This window comes from Rhinatrema bivittatum, chromosome 6, assembly GCF_901001135.1.
Source record: "Rhinatrema bivittatum chromosome 6, aRhiBiv1.1, whole genome shotgun sequence".
NCBI classification, from domain to species: domain Eukaryota; kingdom Metazoa; phylum Chordata; class Amphibia; order Gymnophiona; family Rhinatrematidae; genus Rhinatrema; species Rhinatrema bivittatum.
The window spans coordinates 242596758-242619469 of record NC_042620.1 but is presented as its reverse complement, the minus strand read 5'-3'; the positions used below and the strand labels follow the sequence as shown (position 1 = coordinate 242619469).

The window sequence follows — 22712 nt, the reverse complement described above, 5'->3', positions numbered from 1 at the left end:
GTTACTCCTATTTGCAACACACACCTGAAGACCTCACCTTACCAGAATGTTCCTCACTTGAATATATAGTGGGGCTTAGGCAGCCCTATACCCCCAACATGCACATTATAGGCCGGATTTTAAGTGGTACGCGCGGGCGTAGATTTGTGCACGCAACCCGGCGCACACAAATCTGCACCCGATTTTATAACATGCGTGCGCAGCCGTGCATGTTATAAAATCCGGGGTTGACACACGCAAGGGGGTGCACACTTGTGCAAATTGCATGTACCGAGCCCTAGAGGAGCCCCGATGGCTTTCCCTGTTCCCTCCGAGGCCGCTCTGAAATCAGAGCGGCCTCGGAGGGAACTTTCCTTCCCCCCCTCCCCACTAACCTTTGTTTTCTAGCGTGTAGCAGATGGACTCAGAACCAATGGGTATAGTGTACTTCTAATAGCAGTTGGAGACGGATCAGATTTCAATCTGACGTCAGCCCTAGTACATATACCCCTGCAGGAAGTGCAGCTCTTCAGTATTTTCCGTCTCCATGGCAGTTAGGGACTTTATGCACGCTAGTACAGCGTTAGAGTAAATTTTACCAAATCCAAATTAAGAAGAAATCTTACCTCTACAGACGAACCCTGCTCTCTTGCGGTGACACCTTTGGGTCCCTCCCCCAGTCGCGATTCCTGAGGTGATTTCTATGATCCCTCAGAGGTGAGCCTCGGTCTGGCGGCCGACTCTCGGCAGGGACCTAGCCCCTGACACCAGGTGAGGCTGAGAGGCAGCAGGTGCAACCTAGAGTGCGGCGGTGAAGGTATTTTCCCTCTCCCCCCACAGCCGGAGACCACCCGGAACAAAACTGGGAAGCACCGGGACAAGGTAAGGTAGAAATCTATTTAAAAGTCTCCGGTCCTCGAAGCTCAATGAGACGCACAGGTCGCCAGCCAGGACCAGTGCCACCGGGTTGATCTGCCCTAGCAGGGCTAGACCCCGGTCAGATCCGAGGGTCCTCCCACGTGGAGACCCTCCGAGGTGGTTGCTATATTGTCTGCGTGGTCGCCGTAACCATTTTGGCCCTGTTCGCCGCTCTGTCCATCGTCTCGAGCCATGCGCACAAATACCTTGTGTGCACAACGTCTCACGCACAAGTACCAGACGCACAAGCGAAGCAAATAGCCACGCGCTCACTGTGCCGGGTGCATAATTTTGACCCGTGCGCACAACAGCGCGCACATCTCTCTGCACGTGCGCACCATCCTACATGCGCAATTCCGACGCACACCAGAGCGCACAACTGTATTGTATGCGCACAAGCCATGGCACCACCTGAAAATAAGCTCAAAGCACAGGGCCTTTGCCCAGCATGCCACATTAGAGCTGCACAGCATGAGGAGGCCACAGCCCTGTGTATACAGTGCGGAGAGGCCCTAGGGGACCCAACTTATGGCCCTCCCCAGCTGATACCGGACCCCAGCCTCTCGAGCGGTACGAGAGGCTGTGTCCCTGGGGAGCCCCTCAAACGGGGCTCCCCCAGGGACACAAACGGGACACAGCACCCCCTAGTCTAGACCCAGCTTCTATCTCCTGGGTGGAATTCTTCAAAGGTCTGCATACCTTCGTCCACATGCAACCGGGGCCTCCTACAATGCGGTCACAGGCCCCACCAGAGGACCTCAACATGCCAGGACCCTCTATGTCCAGGGAACATAAGAAAATGCCATACTGGGTCAGACCAAGGGTCCATCAAGCCCAGCATCCTGTTTCCAACAGTGGCCAATCCAGGCCATAAGAACCTGGCAAGTACCCAAAAACTAAGTCTATTCCATGTAACCATTGCTAATGGCAGTGGCTATTCTCTAAGTGAACTTAATAGCAGGTAATGGACTTCTCCTCCAAGAACTTATCCAATCCTTTTTTAAACACAGCTATACTAACTGCACGAACCACATTCTCTGGCAACAAATTCCAGAGTTTAATTGTACGTTGAGTAAAAAAGAACTTTCTCTGATTAGTTTTAAATGTGCCCCATGCTAACTTCATGGAGTGTCCCCTAGTCTTTCTACTATCCGAAAGAGTAAATAACCGATTCACATCTACCCGTTCTAGACCTCTCATGATTTTAAACACCTCTATCATATCCCCCCTCAGTCGTCTCTTCTCCAAGCTGAAAAGTCCTAACCTCTTTAGTCTTTCCTCATAGGGGAGTTGTTCCATTCCCCTTATCATTTTGGTAGCCCTTCTCTGTACCTTCTCCATCGCAATTATATCTTTTTTGAGATGCGGCGACCAGAATTGTACACAGTATTCAAGGTGCGGTCTCACCATGGAGCGATACAGAGGCATTATGACATTTTCCGTTTTATTCATCATCCCACCACCCAGAAGCCCCACCTTTGGGGACACAGACATCTCAGATGAGGAGTCAGAACCCCTGGAGGAAGGGGAACTCCCTCTGGGGACAGAACCCCACCGAACCATGAGACTTTTCTTCACCAAAGACGAGCTTCCAGACCTGGTCACACACAGCTTAAAAGAGTTTGCCATCCCGGGCGCAAGTGCGTCAGGGGAACCTAAGACGAACCCACTTTTGGAGAGACTTCGTCAGACATCCCGCATTTCCCACTATTACAAGCCGTCCAGCAACTAATTGACCTGGAATGGGATGTCCCAGAAACCACGTACAAAAGGGGCCAGGCTCTGGCAGCAATGAACCCTCTGGACCCAGCCGCCAAAGATCTCCTGGCATGTCCGAAATTGGATACCATGGTCTGCGCGTTCTTGAAGCGCATTACTATCCCGGTGGAGGGAGGAGCAGCAGTCAAGGATGCTCAAGACAGACGTCTGGAATCTATCCTCAAACAGTCCTTTGACGTCTCCGCTATGTCTTTACAGATCGCGGCCTGCTGTGCCGTGGTGACACGCGCCTGCTTAGCACAGACCAGGGCCAACACTCCTGGGGAAGCCCTGGAACCAGCTGTATCATTCCTCACGGACGCTGCTTCGGATCTGGTACGCACAGCACTAGAGGAGCGTCATCCACCGTGGCAGCCAGAAGACAAATCTGGCTCCGAAACTGGTCAGCCGACGCATCCTCCAAAACGAGACTCAGAAGGATGCCTTTCAAGGGAACACTCCTGTTTGGAAGTGAACTAGAGAAACTAGCCAACAAGTGGGGTGAGTCCCCACTGCTGCGGCTACCGGAGGACAGGAATAAGAGAAACCAGTGATCCTTCCCCCGGACCTCCAGGGGCAGAGGATCACAGCACTTCAACCCATATAGAAGCTCATATCAAGCGGCCCACCCCACAGGCCGGAGCCAGTCCTTTCGGAACAAGCACAATTAAAGGGGAGCCAGCTCGGGCCCAGGCCAGAGCCACAGCCACACCCCACAATGAAGATCAGCTGACCCATTCAAAGGCTGAAGCCATAGGGGGAAGACTGGCCCTATTCTACCAAAGATGGGTCGAGATAACTTTGGACAAGTGGGTCCTATCCATCATTAGAGAGGGATATTACCTGGATTTCCACCACCTCCCTCCGGACAAGTTTGTGGAATCTCCCTGTCACGACCCTTCCAAGAGAATGGCAGTGCCAGCTACACTGACCAGATTACTAGCCTTAGAGGCTATAACACCGGTGCCTCCACAACAAATACATACTGGCCATTATTCCATCTATTTTATCATTCCCAAGAAGGAAGGAACGTTCAGACCTATCCTGGACCTCAAGGCGGTCAACCGTCACCTGAAGATTCCTCGCTTCTGCATGGAAACCCTACACTCAGTAATAAGGGCGATACAACCGGGAGAATTCCTTTCCTCCCTGGATCTGTCTGAAGCCTACTTAAACATTCTGATCCATCAAGAGCATCGGCGTTTTCTATGCTTCTCGATCCTGGACTGTCACTACCAGTTCCGGGCACTACCTTTCGGGTTAGCCACTGCACCCTGGATGTTCACCAAGATCATAGTAGTGATGGCAGCAACGCTGAGGAAGGAAGGAATCCGTGTGCACCCTTATCTAGACGATTGGCTGATCAGAGCGAAATCCCCAGAGGAAAGCCACCAGGCAACCAACAGAGCCAAAACTCTACTGGAGAGCCTCGGGTGGGTGGTCAACACAAACAAGAGCTGCCTGCAGCCTTCCCAATCTCTAGAATACTTGGGAGTCTGGTTCGACACCAAACAAGACAAGGTCATCCTGACACTGACAAGGAGATCAAAACTGATGACCCAGTTACGAACCCTGTTGAGCAAACTTCGCCCCACAGCATGGGATTACTTACAAGTTCTTAGCCTCATGGCATCCACACTGGAAGTAGTCCCATGGGCACAAGCTCACATGAGACCCCTACAACGCTCAATACTATCACGATGGAATCCACTGTCCCAGAACTACACTGTACGGCTTCAGCTCCCGGACAGAGTTTGGGTTCAACTATGCTGGCGGCTACAAGAAGCCCACCTGAGCCAGGGAACGAGACTGTCCTCCCCAACCTGGATCCTACTCACCACAGATGCCAGCCTACGAAGATGGGGAGCACACTGCCAGGAGCTAACCGCCCAAGGGCAATGGAACGAAGAAGAGTCTGGATGGAATATCAATCACCTAGAAGCCTGGGCAGTCGGACTAGCCTGCCTAAGGTTCGGTCACAGACTCCGAGGCAAAGCAGTCAGAGTAATGTCGGACAATGCCACAATAGTGGCCTACATCAACCGTCAGGGAGGAACCAGAAGCCAACAGGTGTCTCTGGAAATCGACCCCCTAATGTCATGGGCGGAAGTGAATCTTCAAGAGATCTCGGCCGTCCATATTTCCGGCAAAGACAATGTCGCAGCAGACTACCTCAGCAGAGAAAGTCTAGATCCAGGAGAATGGAAACTGTCAACCACAGCATTCCAATTGATAGTAAACCATGGACCTCCTGGCAAACCGGTCCAATGCCCAGATACCCAGTTTCTTCAGCCGCAGGCGGGAACCTCAGTCCCAGGCAATTGATGCCCTGGTACAGACCTGGCCACAGGAGACTCTGTTATATGCCTTCCCGCTGTGGCCCCTTTTGGGTGCGATCATCCAAAAGATAGAACACCACAGGGGGCCAGTATTTCTAGTGGCCCCGGACTGGCCAAGAAGACCGTGGTACGCAGACATGCGAAGACTGCTGGCAGGGAATTCCCCTGCCGCTACCTCCACACACAGACCTGCTCCAACAGGGACCGATCCTCCAAGAGGATCCAGTTCGATTCTCTCTTACGGTCTGGCCATTGAGAGGGCTCGCCTAAAGAGGAGAGGATACTCAGGGGTAGTAATTGACACCCTACTCCGAGCACGCAAGTTCTCTACATCCCTATCATCCCTAGCTCTGTTCTTTAAGAACAAAATAAGCAAGATAACCAGCTCCTTCAACACCCAATCAAACACGGAGAACCAAATCGAAAAATCAACCATAACACCCTGGGCGAACTTCGTACCAATATCCAACAAAGACGCTGAGAACATGCTAAGAAAAATCAACCCAGCGCGCCACGAGCTAGATATAATCCCAACCTGAAAGAAATGGCGCACATCATTGCCCCGACCATAGCAGCAATCATAAACAAATCACTCGAAGAAGGGATACTTCCAACCCAATTAAAAACAGCAACAATCACACCAATCTTGAAAAAGAAGAACCTTGATCCTGCAGATCTGAATAACTACTGCCCCATCTCAAACCTCCCCCTACTCGCCAAGATGACTGAGAAAGCAGCACTGATTCAGCTTAATGAACATCTAGAGGACAACAATATCCTACATACCTCACAACACGGATTCAGGAAAAACAGAAGTACAGAAATTCTTCTAATCAATCTATCAAATAAATTAATCGGGGGGTCTCAACAACAAACTAAATCACCTACTAATTCTACTTGATCTCTCCGCGGCGTTCGATACGGTAGACCACAAAAGCCTGATATCAAGACTTGCGCACATCGGTCTTGAAGGCAAAACACTAAGCTGGTTCACCTCCTTCCTAAAAGAAAGATACTTCAAGGTCACCGTTAACAACAACTCATCTAATCCCCTCCCACTTGATACCGGGGTACCACAAGGCTCCGCCCTCTCCGCCACCCTCTTTAATATATACCTACTCCCACTCTGCCACTTCATCTCAAGTCTTGGCATAACATACTATATGTATGCAGATGACATTCAACTACTCATCCCTATATCCACCACTATCGAAGAGACACTGAACACCACAGCCAACCACCTAATCGCTATCAGAGACAAGCTAAACCAACTAAAATTATGCCTCAATATGAATAGAACTGAATGCATCCTCATAGGTAGAAACAACTCAGGTCCAACAACTTCCACACACTTCCTACAAATCGATAACATCTGCATCCAACTGAAAAACACTACAAAGGACCTCGGCATCTGGATTGACAACGATCGCAACTAAAATGAAAGAAGGCTTTCATAAACTCCACATCCTGAAACACTTAAAACCACTTCTCCACCATCAAGATTTCCGAACTGTGCTGCAATCCCTCATCTTCAACAGCCTTGACTACTGCAACTCTCTCCTGATCGGCCTCCCAAAATCCACACTAAAACCACTCTAACTGTTACAAAACGCCGCAGCCAGAATCCTAACTGGCAAGAAGAAATCAGAACATATCACCCCCGTTCTGAAAAGTCTCCACTGGCTACCAATCGCACAAAGAATTGAATTCAAAGCTTTGACAATTGTCCACAGCGCAATATACAAAGAAGCCAACTCCGCCTTCAATGACATGATTCACCTTCACAAAGCACAACGTACAAGCAGAACAGCCTGCAAACTGAATCTAGACATACCTTCCCTCAGCATAGCTAAACTGACCAACACGAGGAACAGAGCCTTCTCCATCGCAGGACCCAAATTATGGAACACCTTGCCACACTACCTGAGTTCACTTAGTGACATCAAATCATTTAAAAAGGAACTCAAAACATGGTATTTCAACCAAACTTTCAGAGATGGCATTGGTTAAGCCTTCCGCAATTCCTAACTCCTATGCACGACACACTTTAATCTCCTCGAACGTTCTCCCCGTCCCCCCCCCAACCTCGCCAACATTTCCCTTTCAATACCGATCTTCAACACACCTTGTCCCCTCCCTCAGATCAGCCGCTCCGATACACTAAGTCCTCATGTACCCCTCACCTAATGATGAACTCTCCTTTATGTTCTCCCTCCCTTTAAAAATGGTTAATTTGGATGTTGAAAAAATGTTCGTTTCCAGTATGTAATTGTTGCTCTTTTTAAACCTATGACTCGAACACCATTCTTATTATAATTAGTTGTTCCAATGTGATTAAATTGTATTAAGTTGTTCCCATGTAAACTGGAGTGAAAGCAGTCTGCTATACTTTGGTATATAAAAGCCTCGAAATAAATAAATAAATAAATAAACATAAGGATTTGGAGAGTATTTGAATCCTGGTGCGAGGACCACAACATCATACCACGCTCAGTCAAAATTCCTGCGATTTTGGAATTCCTACAGAACAGGCTACAGAAGGGATTGTCCCTCAACTCCATCAAGGTACAGGTGGCTGCCTTGTCATGCTACTGAACCAAGAGCGCATAGCCTCTCACCCGGATGTCTCCCGCTTCCTGAAAAGAGTCAAGCACATCCAACCACCCCTAAAGTGGCCCGTGCCTCTTTGGAACCTCAACCTGGTCCTAGATTTCCCAGCAGGAACCTCCTTCAGACCTCTCTGCAGCCTGTCTCTCCAACTATTAACATTGAAGACAGCCTTCCTGCTGGCAGTCTGTTCAGCCCATCGTATATCCGAGCTACAAGCATTGTCCTGCCGAGAGCCGTTCCTCAGACTCACCCCAGGAACCATCCAGTTATGCACAGTTCCGTTGTTCCTCCCCAAAGTGGTGTTTCACTTCCATCTCGCTATCATCGCCAGATGAGCATAAGAATTTGGAAGAGGCTCGAAGTCTACGCCATCTTAACGTCTGCAGACTCCTAGTCCGATACCTGGAAAGGTCAGAATCCGTACGAAAGACAGACCATATATTTGTCCTTCGCAGGGAGAAGCGGCCTTGCGAGCAACCATAGCCCGCTGGATCAAAGAAGTCATCAAGGCAGCCTATGTGGAAGCAGGCAAGCCACCACCTTTACAAGACAAGGCCCATTCTACTAGTGCCCAGGCAGTGTCCTGGGCAGAAACTAAGATGCTGTCACCCACCGAGATCTGCAGGGCAGCGACATGGTCTTCCATCCACACCTTCTCCAGATTTTACCACCTGGATGTTCAGGCTCGGGAGGACACAGCATTTGCAAGGGCAGTACTAAGTGGGTCACGGGCAGCCTCCCACCCGGTTCGGGAGTAGCTTTTATACATCTCATTGGTCCTGAGTCAATCTGCTACACGCTAGGAAATGGAGAAATTACTTACCTGATAATTTCGTTTTCCTTAGTGTAGACAGATGGACTCAGCATCCCACCCACAGCTGCCGTTACTCATGGAATTTTCAGGGGACATCCCCGGGAGCGAGTGATTCAAGGGTAAGCCATGCTTTCCTTCATCTAGGACATCCATCCTACTGGGTGTTGACGTTTCTCGGTTGAGGGCACTGGCGGTCTCCAGCTATAGCCAATTCAACCAGTTCAAATTAATCAATTTAACCAAGTTATAAGTTAATCAAGTTATTCAAATTATTCAGTCATACATATATCCACAATGCTTTTCGAGGAGAATACTGAAGAGCTGCACTTCCTGCAGGGGTATATGTACTAGGGCTGACTTCAGATTGAAATCTGATCCATCTCCAACTGCTATCAGGAGTACATTATACCCATTGGTCCTGAGTCCATCTATCTACACTAAGGAAAACGAAATTATCAGGTAAGTAATTTCTCCATTCCTTAAGTTGCGCCTATCTCTGGGCAGGCGTAGGTTGCGCGTGCGCATGATCCCCCGACATGGCCGCTGTGCCGGAGGCCTCGATCCCGCCCCTGCCCCCTACCCCCTCTTTTTTTTTTTTTTTCATTCCCCGGGACATATGCGCATCGCCGGGCCTATGCAGAATAGGCTCGGCGCGTGTACTCACTGTTACGCGCGTAACCCTTTTAAAATCCGCCCCTATTTGTATAAAAAAATAAATATACCCATTCTGAAGTGTGTTGTATTCCTTGACACATTTTTTTTTCTACATATACTTGGTGGTGTTCATCTTGCCCTGGCTTTAGTTTTTTCTCCTCCTCTCACTATTGACTGCTACAATTGTATTCTTTCTCTAACAGATACAAGCAATTCCTCTTTTTAGCTGGATATGGAACAAACATGTTCCACTCTATTGACGAGTTTGGAACCCTTCAATCAAATTGAAGCCTTTGCCAGCTCTCTGTGTAGAAATACGTAGACACTTTCAAACCATGGCACTTTCAAATAGTTTACATTTGGCAGCAGCTGCCCACTTTCAGGCTAGATTGGTTGGGAGCAAATAGATCCAGGGCCTGGGTCAACTGAGAATCCAGGTTTGGACTTCATAGGGTTAATACCTTCATCTATGGCCCATCTGTATCCCTCACCCTCTTATTTACAGTCACATTTCTTTCCAAAGCTATTCCACCCTTCACAGGAGCGGGAGGGACTAGGGACTTGAGTTAGTTGACTTTCAAAACATTTATATGGCATCTCCTGCTAGCGTTCTCACCTTACCTCCTTACATCCATGCATTCTATGTATAGTCTATACACACGCAACCTAGGAGGAAATTCAGGTCTGTGTGTGACACCATTATTAGAAAAACAGCTGCTGTTCCTTCTATCCAGCCAGAACTTACCCCTGCTGTACCTTCTATCCAGCCAGAACTTACCCCTGCTGTACCTTCTATCCAGCCAGAACTTACCCCTGCTGTACCTTCTATCCAGCCAGAACTTACCCCTGCTGTACCTTCTATCCAGCCAGAACTTACCCCTGCTGTACCTTCTATCCAGCCAGAACTTACCCCTGCTGTACCTTCTATCCAGCCAGAACTTACCCCTGCTGTACCTTCTATCCAGCCAGAACTTACCCCTGCTGTACCTTCTATCCAGCCAGAACTTACCCCTGCTGTACCTTCTATCCAGCCAGAACTTACCCCTGCTGTACCTTCTATCCAGCCAGAACTTACCCCTGCTGTTCCTTCTATCCAGCCAGAACTTACCCCTGCTGTTCCTTCTATCCAGCCAGAACTTACCCCTGCTGTTCCTTCTATCCAGCCAGAACTTACCCCTGCTGTTCCTTCTATCCAGCCAGAACTTACCCCTGCTGTACCTTCTATCCAGCCAGAACTTACCCCTGCTGTACCTTCTATCCAGCCAGAACTTACCCCTGCTGTACCTTCTATCCAGCCAGAACTTACCCCTGCTGTACCTTCTATCCAGCCAGAACTTACCCCTGCTGTACCTTCTATCCAGCCAGAACTTACCCCTGCTGTACCTTCTATCCAGCCAGAACTTACCCCTGCTGTTCCTTCTATCCAGCCAGAACTTACCCCTGCTGTACCTTCTATCCAGCCAGAACTTACCCCTGCTGTACCTTCTATCCAGCCAGAACTTACCCCTGCTGTACCTTCTATCCAGCCAGAACTTACCCCTGAGCTCAGGGCAGCCAGCCAGGATCTCTGGATGTTGGGACACCTAGTTCTGATGTTTCTCCCCTTGCTGGCATCTCAGAGCATCCCTTCCCCAAATCACAAGGCACCCATCTTGAATCGCTATCTCCTTCCAGACTGTTACTGTGATTACTTCAGTTTTTCTTAATTTGATTTTTCAAGTTTGTGATGTTGCAGAATGACTGTTTGTTTGTTTTTCAATAAATCTACATGTGTTGACTGATGTTCTCTGCTTTTAATTCATCTAAGAAAATATGATTGCATTTATTCTGCACTTGTTTAATTACTTTTAAGCTTACTTTTTGGTATATCACCTTGAGTTTTCTGGAAAGTTGAGAAATGTAAAGAAATAAAATAGCTAGAAATAAACTGTACTGAGTGAGGCTAGTTACAGGTTCCCTGGATCCCGGTGCATCTGTGGGTTGATCCCCCTTCTCCATACATGTATTGCTGCGTGTTCTGCTTCTCACAAATTCCAAAAAACATCACTGAAAAGTTTGTTTCCAGTGAGGTATATGTGTTTGCACATGCATCAAAGATTGTTAAAGACAGAAATAAAAAGTGACAAAAATAATTCTCATATAAGATGTATATTGACATTTTACCTTTGATTACAAGGGGTTCCAGACACTTCTGTTACCAATGTCACTTGTTTTTGGTACAACATGGAGTACATGAATTGTACATGGCAGCCTGGGAAGAGAGCACCTCCTGACATCAGCTACGTTTTGTACTACAGGTTCGTATTAAAGATGGAAAACACCTTACTAGCCTTAGAAAACCATCCATTAAGTGTCAGCAAGGGCAGAGAACTGGCATATCAACCAATCCATTCTTTTTATTTCCCATCTGCCTTTCCATTAAATACGCTCAAAACAAATCACAACAAATAAAAAGCATAATACTTAGGACAAATGTAAGAGATTAAAACCTAAATTTAAAATAGTATTTAACCCAGTGTTCAAAGAAATTACTCAGTAATGCACTGCTGGCCCTTCTCTGTGGAATTCCATTCCCACAGATCTCTGTGGAATTCCCACAATTCTCTGTGGAATTCCATTCCCACAGATCTCAGACTGGAACCCTGCCTCTTAACTTTTAGGAAAGGACTTAAGACTTGGTTATTCAAGCAAGCTTTCCCAGACACAATCTAATATCACGTTATAGATACAAACCAAGGACTTCAATTATTCAGCCATTAATCATGCCATTTTTACATAGCATTTAATTTATTTGTATACCGTTCAACCGTTTATTCTTTCCTATCTCTTCCTTCTTATCCAAGTTCTGCTACCCTTGTTATTTGTAACTGCTCCTTCGATCACCACAGTTCTAGTTGTTGTATTTAATGCACTCCCGTTCCATGTAAACCAGCAAGATATGTGCTCATGATTGCCGGTATATAAAAACCTTAAATAAATAAATAAAAGAAATACAGCACAAAAAGCATGATAAAAGAATCCACGTCTCTAGTACTTTATCACGAATTAGGCAACTTCAACGAAATTGCCTGGTTCGGGAGACCCGAACCCCGAAATGGATTTTCCCCGAACTTTCGGGTTAGTGCGGGGGGGAGGGGCACATTTATTTAAAAAAAAAAAAACCCAAACCACCCCAACCCTTCAAATTTACTTTATTACAACCCCCCCCCCCCCCCCCATCCCGATCCCTCCCCAAGACTTATTAAAAGCCCTGGTGGTTGGGATGATTTTTTTCTGATTCATTTTTTTCTCGATTTGTTTTTCCCGATCCGTTTCGCTGAAAAACAAATTTTTCCGACGAAGCGCCCGAACTGAAACCCGACCCGACACAGAAAAACGAAGCTCATCTCTTTAAAGTACTGCCAGGGCCATCCATGGGCTAAACACAACTTTGAGCAACCAAGCTGGTGATGATGAAAAGGGTTGGTGGGTAGGGGGTGTTTCCTCTCCTTTGATCTCACAGCCATGCGGGAACTTTACTTCTGAATTTTGGCCATGACCAAGCTTACTTGGCTACTTCTGATGCTGTCAGCAGCATGGCCTGGTTGGTGTTTCTCCTCTATCCCTCCTCACTATGATCACCCAGACGGGTGCTTATCTTACCCGCTCCTTCTGACATCCCTGAGTATAGCACTGAGAATCCAAAGCAATGCTCAGTTTTTGGAGAGCCCAGTAAGGCAGCTAGTAAGCAGAAGTTAGAGTGTTTTTATATTAAAAACAAAAAAACAAACAAAAAAAGTAGCCATATGCTAGAAATAAGCTAGGAGCAGTGTATACCTAAGTAAAAAGGTTGAAAAGTTCAGTTCAGTTTCTCACCTTGGAAAGGTGTTGAGGTAAGGTTTGATTAGGTACCAACATTTGGTAATCAAGAGTCACTCTGGCAGACTAACTGAAGTTAGACTGTTTGTATTTCCGAACCCTCCTACCCCTTGCCCACCCATCCCTAGCTCATCCTTTAATTTATAAGCAGGTGCCACTTACAAAAAGAAACCAAAAAATACCTTATTGAGAGTTTGATCATTCCCCTGTAGGCCACTACTAGACATATAGGGCCGGATTTTAAAAGGGTTACACGCATAAGGTATGCACGTAACCCTTTTAAAAAACCCCTGCGCGCACCAAGCGCAAGCCCCGGGAGGCGCGTAAGTCCTGGGGCTTGCAAAAAGGGGCGGTCGGGGGCGTGGCTAGGGGCGTGGCAACGGTTCGGGGGTGTGTGGGCGGTCCGGGGGCGTGGCCGAGTGCCCCAACACAGCGTCCTGTGTCGGGGCCTGCCGCACCTGAAGACAGCCGGCGCGCATAAGTTACTACTGCCCGGAGGCAGTAGTAACTTTTGGAATAAAGGTAAAGGGGGGGGGGTGGAAGGAAATTTCCCTCCGAGGCCGCTCCGATTTTGGAGCGGCCTCGGAGGGAACGGGCAGCGCGCGCAGGTCTCTGTGCGCGCAAGTTGCACAAATGTGCACCCCCTTGTGCGCGCTACCCCGGATTTTATAAGATACGCGCATACCTCATAGTGAATTCACTAATACATTTAAAGGACATTAATTAGATACATTCCTACTCCCATAGCAATCTAAAACTTAACTTGGAACTGAACAAATTTGAGATGAAGGTAGCAGTCCAGCAGCAAGAGGGGGGCTTCCCCAGGGGTGGATTGTGGGAAAATAGTGGCCCAGGGGATTTTTCTCCATACTGGCCCATGGATACCCGATTACACATACAATTTGGTGAGTCACCAAATACAGAATAAAGGGACCATAAAATATACACAGAAATGCACAGACAAACTGAACTGGAAATCACAAGTTAAACTGTATGTAATGCAGCAATGGAAAAACAGAAAATACCATCATTCCTCATAAAACATCAAAGAATAAAATCAAGAACTATAAAACATCACAATAGGAAAATCATACTAAAAATATATATTTCAAAACTGCTGATGAATAGAACCTCCAGTAATTTAACTCAGGGAAATTTTCAAAAATTTGTATATAACACCAATAAAATATTTCAAAAAGAGCAGACATCAAATAATACTCAATAATTAAAACTAATTAGGATTTTAAAAAGCCCTTGCTGTCCCCGTCTGTGGGAGCTCTTGATTTCCAGTCACCCTGATATTGTTGAGGATTGGGAGGTTATCCTCTCTCTCATACATACTTACATGTCCATTCTCTCTCACACATACACTGTCACATACATACACATTCATGCTCTTATATCCACCATAACCTCTCGCTCTCACAGACACTGACACACTCTCAGGCTCTAAGACACTCTCTCCCCCTCCACACACAAACTCTTACTCCCTTGGATTTTCTCATACACACTCATGCTCTCACACTCACTGGCTCCCTCACATACACACAAACACACACACTGACCCCCAGTCAGACTCTCATTTTCACACCACTCCCTCCCCATCCCCCAGGCATGCACACATTCATTCTCACACACACAGACCCCCAGGCAGGCACCCATGCATTCACACACATACACTAAAGGCAGACCCCCTCTCTTTCTTTTGCCAGCAACCTCAGAGCCTCTCTCATTCCTCTGCTGCCACTGTCACTGCTGCCACATGGCTATTGGGGAGGCGCTGATTGCTGCTACTTTCATTGAAGCCCATTCTGATGCCTCCTCTGTGCAGGCCCCATGGGCTTCCACTTTCTCCATGCTGATCTTGTACATTGTGAGATCTGCATAGAGAAAGTGCTATTCTTGCACATTCCCAAAGATTACATGTGCCAATCACTAAAAAGTAATTTTTTATTTTTTTTTACCTTTGCTGTCTGATCTTAGTTTTCTAATTGGTTGATCACAGACTTTTTTTTTTTCCACCTTCCGTTTCTTATTTTTTTGCCAATTCCTTTTATATTGTCTTTTTTTCTGTCTCTTTTCTCTCCATCTTCTTCCCTCACACACAGTCAGGTTCTCATTCTCACATGCATTTCTCTCTCACACACACAGGCTCTCACTGTCACATGCTCTCTCTCATATAAAATCATTCATACACACAGTTTCTCACTGGCACATGCTGTCTGACTCTCACACACACAGGCTCTCTCTCACTCCCACATGCTGTCTTGCTCAAGCACAGGCTCTCACTGTCAAATGCTCTCTCATACAATCATTCATACACAGGCTCTCACTGTCACATGCTATCGCTCTCACACACCCAGGCTCTCTCACTCCCAAATGCTGTCTTGCTCAAGCACAAGCTCTCGCTCTCACATGCTGTCTCTGCAAACATTCAGGTCCTCACTCTCACACACAATCTCTCAACTCATCTCATACACGCGCGCACACACACACTCTACAGACCCTCAGCCTCTCTGTCACCTCTGGGCCTCCTCTTCGCGGGTTGCCTCAGAATGGGCTTTGCAGCTGCCCTGATCTTCTCGGGCCACGGCGGCCCATAAGTGCTGCTCCTCTTCTGCACACGCTGATGCTCCTCTTTCCTGCCCACGCAGCTCCAGCAACGTTTACTTCCGGGGCCGCCCAGGAAGGAGGAGGAGCATCGGCGCGTTTAAACGCGATTTTTTTCTTCGGGCCGTGGTGACGTGAGCCTCACCACGGCCCTGCCGATCTGCCTATCGCAGCGCCGCATGAGCCTCCCCTCGGGATACCACTGCTTGTGGCGCCCCAGGCCTAGTGCTTCCACAGGCCCTGCCTGCAATTTTCTCTTTGGGCCGCAGCGCCAGCAGACCCTCTTCTTGTCTTTGGCCGGGAAGTTTAAAAAAAAAAAAAAAACGTGATGGGAGCGATCGGCCCACCGGGGGTAGCCCGATCCCCCGATAGGCCAATCCGCCCCTGGGCTTCCCAGTCTTTTGCATCGAGTGCCACATGTATGATTTTTTACCCGCCGGTGAGAAATTGTACATGTGCATGCAATGCAAAGAGCTCCTGGCTCTCAGAGAACGAGTCCGATCTCTGGAGGCTAGAGTGGCAGACCTGGAGGAGCTGAGGCAGACAGAGAGGTATATAGATGAGACCTACAGGGACATAGTAGCCAAGTTCCAACTTTAGACTAGCAGCCCTGGTGCTGCCTTGGACGAACAAGGTCTCATGATTGGAGAGCATCAACCTGATGCAGCAGGAAAGGGTCCTGTAGCACGGACCTGCTCTCCAGGTGATGCATTTTCCTTTCGCACTGAGGATATCTCCCCAAGGCCTACTGCCCAGGAGGGAAGGGTTAGGTCGCCGTCATAGTTGGTGATTTGATTATTAGGAATGTAGACAGCTGGGTGGCTGGTGGGCGTGAGGATCGCCTGGTAACATGCCTACCTGGTGCAAAGGTGGTGGACCTCATGCGTCACCTAGATAGGATTTTAGACAGTGCTGGGGAGGAGCCGACTGCCATGGTACATGTGGGCACCAACGACATAGGAAAATGTGGGAGGGAGGTTTTGGAAGCCAAATTTAGGCTCTTAGGTAGAAAGCTTAAATCCAGAACCTCCAGGGTAGCATTCTCTGAAATGCTCCCTGTTCCACGCGCAGGTCACCAGAGGCAAGCAGAGCTCCGAAGTCTCAATGCGTGGATGAGATGATGGTGCAAAGAAGAGGGATTCAGTTTTGTTAGGAACTAGGGAGCCTTTTGGGAAAGGGGGAGTCTCTTCCGAATGGATGGGCTCCACTTTAACCAGGGTGGAACCAGGCTGCTGGCACTGACCTTTAAAAAGGAGATAGAGCCGCTTTTAAATTAGAACAAAGGGGAAAGCCGACAGTCGCTCAGCAGCGCATAGTTCGAAGAGAGGTATCCTCAAAGGATACTAATGATGCATTAGAATTAGGGCATCCCAACAGTGAGGTTCCAATAATAAGAAAAGTAGTCCAAGTGCCTGTAACTAAAAGCTCACCTGAGCTAAAAAATTCTAACATCCCTATCAATGAAAATACAAACAAAAAACAAACTTTGAAATGTTTGTATGCTAATGCCGGAAATCTAAGAAGTAAAATGGGAGAATTAGAATGTATAGCAGTGAATGATGACATAGACTTAATTGGTATCTCAGAGACATGGTGGAAGGAGGACAACCAATGGGACAGTGCTATACCGGGGTACAAATTATATCGCAAAGACAGAGAGGAGCACCCGGGAGGCGGTGTGGCGCTTTATGTCCGGGATGGCATAGAGTCCAACAGGTTAAACATCCTGCATGAGACTAAATGCACAATCAAATCTTTATGGGTAGAAATCCCTTGTGTGTTGGGGAAGAATATAGTGATAGGAGTATACTACCGTCCACCTGGCCAAGATGGTGAGACGGACAGTGAAATGCTAAGAGAAATTAGGGATGCTAACCAAATTGGTAGTGCGGTAATAATGGGATACTTCAATTACCCCGATATTGACTAGGTAAATGTATCATTGGTACATGCTAGAGATATACAGTTCCTGGATGGAATAAATGACATTTTTATGGAGGAATTGGTTCAGGAACTGACAAGAGAGGGAGCAATTTTAGATCTAATTCTCAGTGGAGCACAGGATTTGGTGAGAGGTAACGGTGGTGGGGCCGCTTGGCAATGGTGATCATAATATTATCAAATTTGAATTATTGACTGGAAGGGGGACAGTAAGCAAATCTACGGCTCTCGTGCTAAACTTTCAAAAGGGAAACTTTGATAAAATGAGATAAATTGTTAGAAAAAAACTGAAAGGAGCAGATACAAAGGTAAAAAGTGTGCAAGAGGCGTGGTCATTGTTAAAAATACCATCCTAGAAGCACAGTCCAGATGTATTCTACACATTAAAAAAGGTGGAAAGAAGGCAAAACTATTACCGGCATGGTTAAAAGGGGAGGTGAAAGAAGCTATTTTAGCCAAAAGATCTTCATTCAAAAATTGGAAGAAGGATCCAACAGAAGAAAATAGGATAATGCATAAGCATTAGCAAGTTAAATGTAAGACATTGATAAGACAGGCTAAGAAAGATTTTGAAAAGAAGTTGGCCGTAGAGGCAAAAACTCACAGTAAAAACTTTAAAAAAATATATCCGAAACAGCCTGTGAGGGAGTCAGTTGGACTATTACATGATCGAGGGGTTAAAGGAGCACTTAGAGAAGATAAGACCATCGTGGAAAGATTAAATGATTTCTTTGCTTCGGTGTTTATTAAACAGGATGTTGGGGAGTTACCCGCAATGGAGAAGGTTTTCATGGGTAATGATTCAGATGGACTGAAACAAATCACGGTGAACCTAGAAGATGTGGTAGGCCTGATTGACAAACTGAAGAGTAGTAAATCACCTGGACCGGATGGTATACACCCCAGAATTCTGAAGGAACTAAAAAATGAAATTTCAGACCTATTAGTAAAAATTTATAACTTATCATTAAAATTATCCATTGTACCTCAAGACTGGAGGATAGCTAATGTAACCCCAATATTTAAAAAGGGCTCTAGGGGCGATCTGGGAAACTACAGACTGGTTAGCCTGACTTCAGTTCCAGGAAAAATAGTGGAAAATGTTCTAAGCATCAAAATCACAGAGCATATAGAAAGACATGGTTTAATGGGTAAAGCCATGCTGACTTTGTTCCAAGGTAAGTCTTGCCTCACTAATCTGCTTCACTTTTTTAAAGGAGTTAATAAACATGTGGATAAAGGTGAACCGGTAGATGTAGTGTACTTGGATTTTCAGAAGGCATTTGAGAAAGTTCCTAATGAGAGGCTTCTAGAAAAAGTAAAAAGTCATGGGATAGGTGGTGATGTCCTTTCGTGGATTACAAACTGGCTAAAAGATAGGAAACAGAGAGTAGGATTAAATGGACAATTTTCTCAGTGGAAGGGAGTGGGCAGTGGAGTGCCTAGGGGATCTGTATTGGGACTCTTACTTTTCAATATATTTATAAATGATCTGGAAAGAAATACGAGTGAGATAATCAAATTTGCAGATGATACAAAATTGTTCAGAGTAGTAAAATCACAAGCAGATTGTGATAAATCGCAGGAAGATCTTGTGAGACTGGAAAATTGGGCATCCAAATGGCAGATGAAATTTAATGTGGATAAGTGCAAGGTGATGCATATAGGGAAAAATAACCCATGCTATAGGTTCCATATTAGGTGCTACCACCCAAGTAAGAGATCTAGGTGTCATAGTGGATAACACATTGACATCATTGGTTCAGTGTGCTGTGGCAGTCAAAAAAGGAAACAATGTTGGGAATTATTAGAAAGGGAATGGTGAATAAAACGGGAAAATGTCACAATGCCTCTGTATTGCTCCATGGTGAGACCGCACCTTCAATACTGTGTACAATTCTGGTCACCGCATCTCAAAAAAGTTATAATGGTGATGGAGAAGGTACAGAGAAGGGCGACCAAAATGATAAAGGAATGGAACAGCTCCCCTATGAGGAAAGACTAAAGAGGTTAGGACTTTTCAGCTTGGAGAAGAGATGGCTGAGCGGGGATATGATAGAGGTGTTTAAAATCATGAGAGGTCTAGAACGGATAGATGTGAATCAGTTATTTACTCTTTCAGATAATAGAAAGACTAGGCGGCACTCCATGAAGTTAGCATGTGGCACATTTAAAACTAATCGGAGAAAGTTCTTTTTCACTCAACGCACAATTAAACTCTGGAATTTGTTGCCAGAGGATGTGGTTTGTGCAGTTAGTATAGTTGTGTTTAAAAAAGGATTGGATAAGTTCTTGGAGGAGAAGTCCATTACCTACTATTCACTTAGAAAATAGCCACTGCTATTGCTAGCAACAGTATCATGGAATAGACTTAGTTTTTGGGTACTTGCCAGTTTCTTAAGGCCTGGATTGGCCACTGTTGGAAACAGGATGCTGGGCTTGATGGACCCTTGGTCTGTCCCAGTATGGCATGTTCTTATGTAGAAGTAGTAAGAGATGATAAATGATTCTTTTAATTTGTTTTGAAAAACACAATTCTCATATTTTTCCCCCACATATTACAAATGAAATATATATCAAAGTGTCTCCTAAGCATCTTTTGCTCTTGCTACCTCAGATACTGTGTGTGCCAATGGTTTCCAGCTTTATCCTACTTATGAATCTTTTATGACAAATTCACCTTATAATCAAGCCAGGCCTAATCCTAACCTTTCTGAAGTAAATAATGTGGATAGGACCTCCTCCAATATTCAGATGATATAATATCAATTAGTAAATTTCTCAAATATTTAGAGTCTATCTTAATATTAATTGACATGGGTCTTTCACTCTTACAGACAGGTTCTCCTTTGCAACTGTTGTAAACTGTGAGGTTTGGGTAGACCCTTGGACACTGTGGCAGCTGACCATGCCCATGGGGTGAGGTCCCGTGAGGGGCTACAGGTCAGGCTTAGCTCAGGACACCCAAACACAGAGTTTGATCTTTTATTAGACTGTGTAAGGAAGCCACCAGAGGTGGCAGTAGTGAGCAGCTGGAATAGCCCGGCAGGGCTGGTATCCCTCAGGTGCTGGAACAGTGACTCCTCCGGTATCGGTGCTGTAGTGGAAAGAACTGAGAGAATGAGTACAGTGGAGAATATACAAGACCCCAGTATGGAGATCCCCAGGGGAGGGAGAGCAGACCCTCGTGGAGTGAGTATCTGAACTCTGAGAGCTGGGAGGCTTGCAGATGATGTACTCACGCAGCGGTTCCACGGAGATGGCACTGGGGCTGGAACGGAGGCAGGCCCTCGGAGCGAGTGCTTGGTTCCAGGGAACAGCTTTGAGGTAAAGATGGTAGTACTCACTGATGTTGAAGATCAGCGAATCCTTCCAGGCAGAAGAGAAGGTAGGAGTAGGCAGCGAGTCAGGGAACATGGGCCCTCGAGGAGCAGGTACCGGTTTCCTGATAGCGACCTGAAAAGCAAGTGAGGCCCCCAAGGAGCGGGTACCCCATTAGCGTTAGAGTCCAATAGAGATTGGAGAGGCAGAGTAGCTGGGTACGGAGAGCGAATCCCATCCGTAGGATTACCCCGTGCTAACTCAAAGGCTAGCAAACATTGTAGGCTTTAAATATCCGGGCATCATGACGTCATCACGGGGGGACGTCCTGGAGGTTCACGCCAAGTAGGAAATAAGAAGGGTTGCGCGGCGCGCACGCCCTAGGGTACAGCGGAGCATGGCGGGAGGCAGCGCCCAAGCTGGTCCGGGGACGCTGGAGAGGACGGCAGGCAGGTGCCGCAGCAGCCAGGCGTCCATCTGCAGTATGAGGAGCAGCAAACAGAGAGGTAGGCGGAGTGAAGCCATCGGAAAGGGACAGTTGCAACAGCAACCTATCAGTACAGGGCTTCCCAAACCTATCCTGGGACCCCCCAGCCAGTTGGGTTTTCAGGATATCTACAATGAATATGCATGAGATAAATTTGCATATCATGGAGCCTCGATATATGCAAATTTATGTCATGCATATTCAGTGTGGTTATCCTGAAAACCTGACTGGTTGCGGGGTCCCCAGGACAGGTTTGGGAAACCCTGCATCAGTGGAAAGGTAAAATCTGACTTTCACAAAGAGTTGTTATGCTTCTGTACCATGATACTGTCTCCACCTTGATGTAAGACTGGAAGCCAACTACTTGCATTTTAGGAAGAAGCTAAGGCTTGGCTTTTTGCCCAGGCATTTGTTCAGTGGCTGAACTGAGGGGATTTTGTTACTTCTCTGACCTCTAAGTTCCTGGCTGGTTTATATCCATGTAAGGATTTATTTATTGTATTTTATATTTTTGTTATTAGGGAACAGAGCTATCTGTACCTTGGCTTGTTGCTGTTATTGACCTTTTGAGATCTTTTTGGTTTTTGCACTTTTGGTGTATTGTTTACATTTCTTGTTTATTTAATCTGTTTGTGTGGGCTTTGATGGTTATAAGGAATAGCTGCATGTCCTTTATTTGCAAAGTGCTTTGTACATAGAATGGAAACTGGGTTAATAAAATTCTGAGCTGGTGATTTGTTCTGACTTTAGGATCAAATTTGCCAACAGCCAGTGCTTCTGTTTCCAGTGCTGATTGGTGAAAGCAAAACCCAGCTGCTATCTACCAAGGACTCTCGCAGGGATGGCTGGGATACAGAGGATGGGTAATAGGATGTGAAAATGAGGAAATGGTTAGCTGCAAGTGGAGGCTCATGACACCATAGCCTTAGTTGGGGCAAGCTCAGATTGAGCTGAAAACCCCCAAAAGCAGAAGGAAGCTGCCAGGCCAAAAACAAGTACATAATGTACAGAAGTTCCTGGTGAAGGGGAATGCTAGCTAATATGTTTCATCTAGCATAGACCTGCCAGCATATGTATACTTATGTAAGAATAATCATATCTGCATTAAAAAGATCTAGTGACTGCAGATTGCTTATGAATAATAACTTTCCTGTTGAAATATAGGAAAGGTTGACACACTCAACCTTTTATATAATTTTGATGTAAGAGTTGTTGGGTATGATTGTAGATGACAGTTTTGATTTTTATTGATTTTTGTGATAATTATATACTGCCCAGAGCCTGTAATAGCAGGGGTGGCCAACTCCAGTTCTTAAGTGCCACAAACAAGTCTGGTCTACAGGATATCCGCAATGATTATATACGTATGAGAGCTGCATGCAAATCTCTCTCATGCATAATCTTTGTAGATAGCCTGAAAGCC

The 22712-nt window shown here is 46.4% G+C and overlaps 1 protein-coding gene across 3 annotated transcripts in view; it reads left to right on the top strand.

The window, feature by feature from the left end:
- The window catches only part of IL13RA1 (interleukin 13 receptor subunit alpha 1), a 160801-nt gene that overhangs the window by 25395 nt on the left and 112694 nt on the right, over positions 1-22712 (top strand). For all 3 annotated transcript variants that reach the window (XM_029606688.1, XM_029606687.1, XM_029606689.1), the window contains one exon: positions 11249-11369. In XM_029606688.1, the coding sequence (XP_029462548.1) occupies positions 11249-11369 (121 nt within the window). The remainder of the gene's footprint in view (positions 1-11248; positions 11370-22712) is intronic.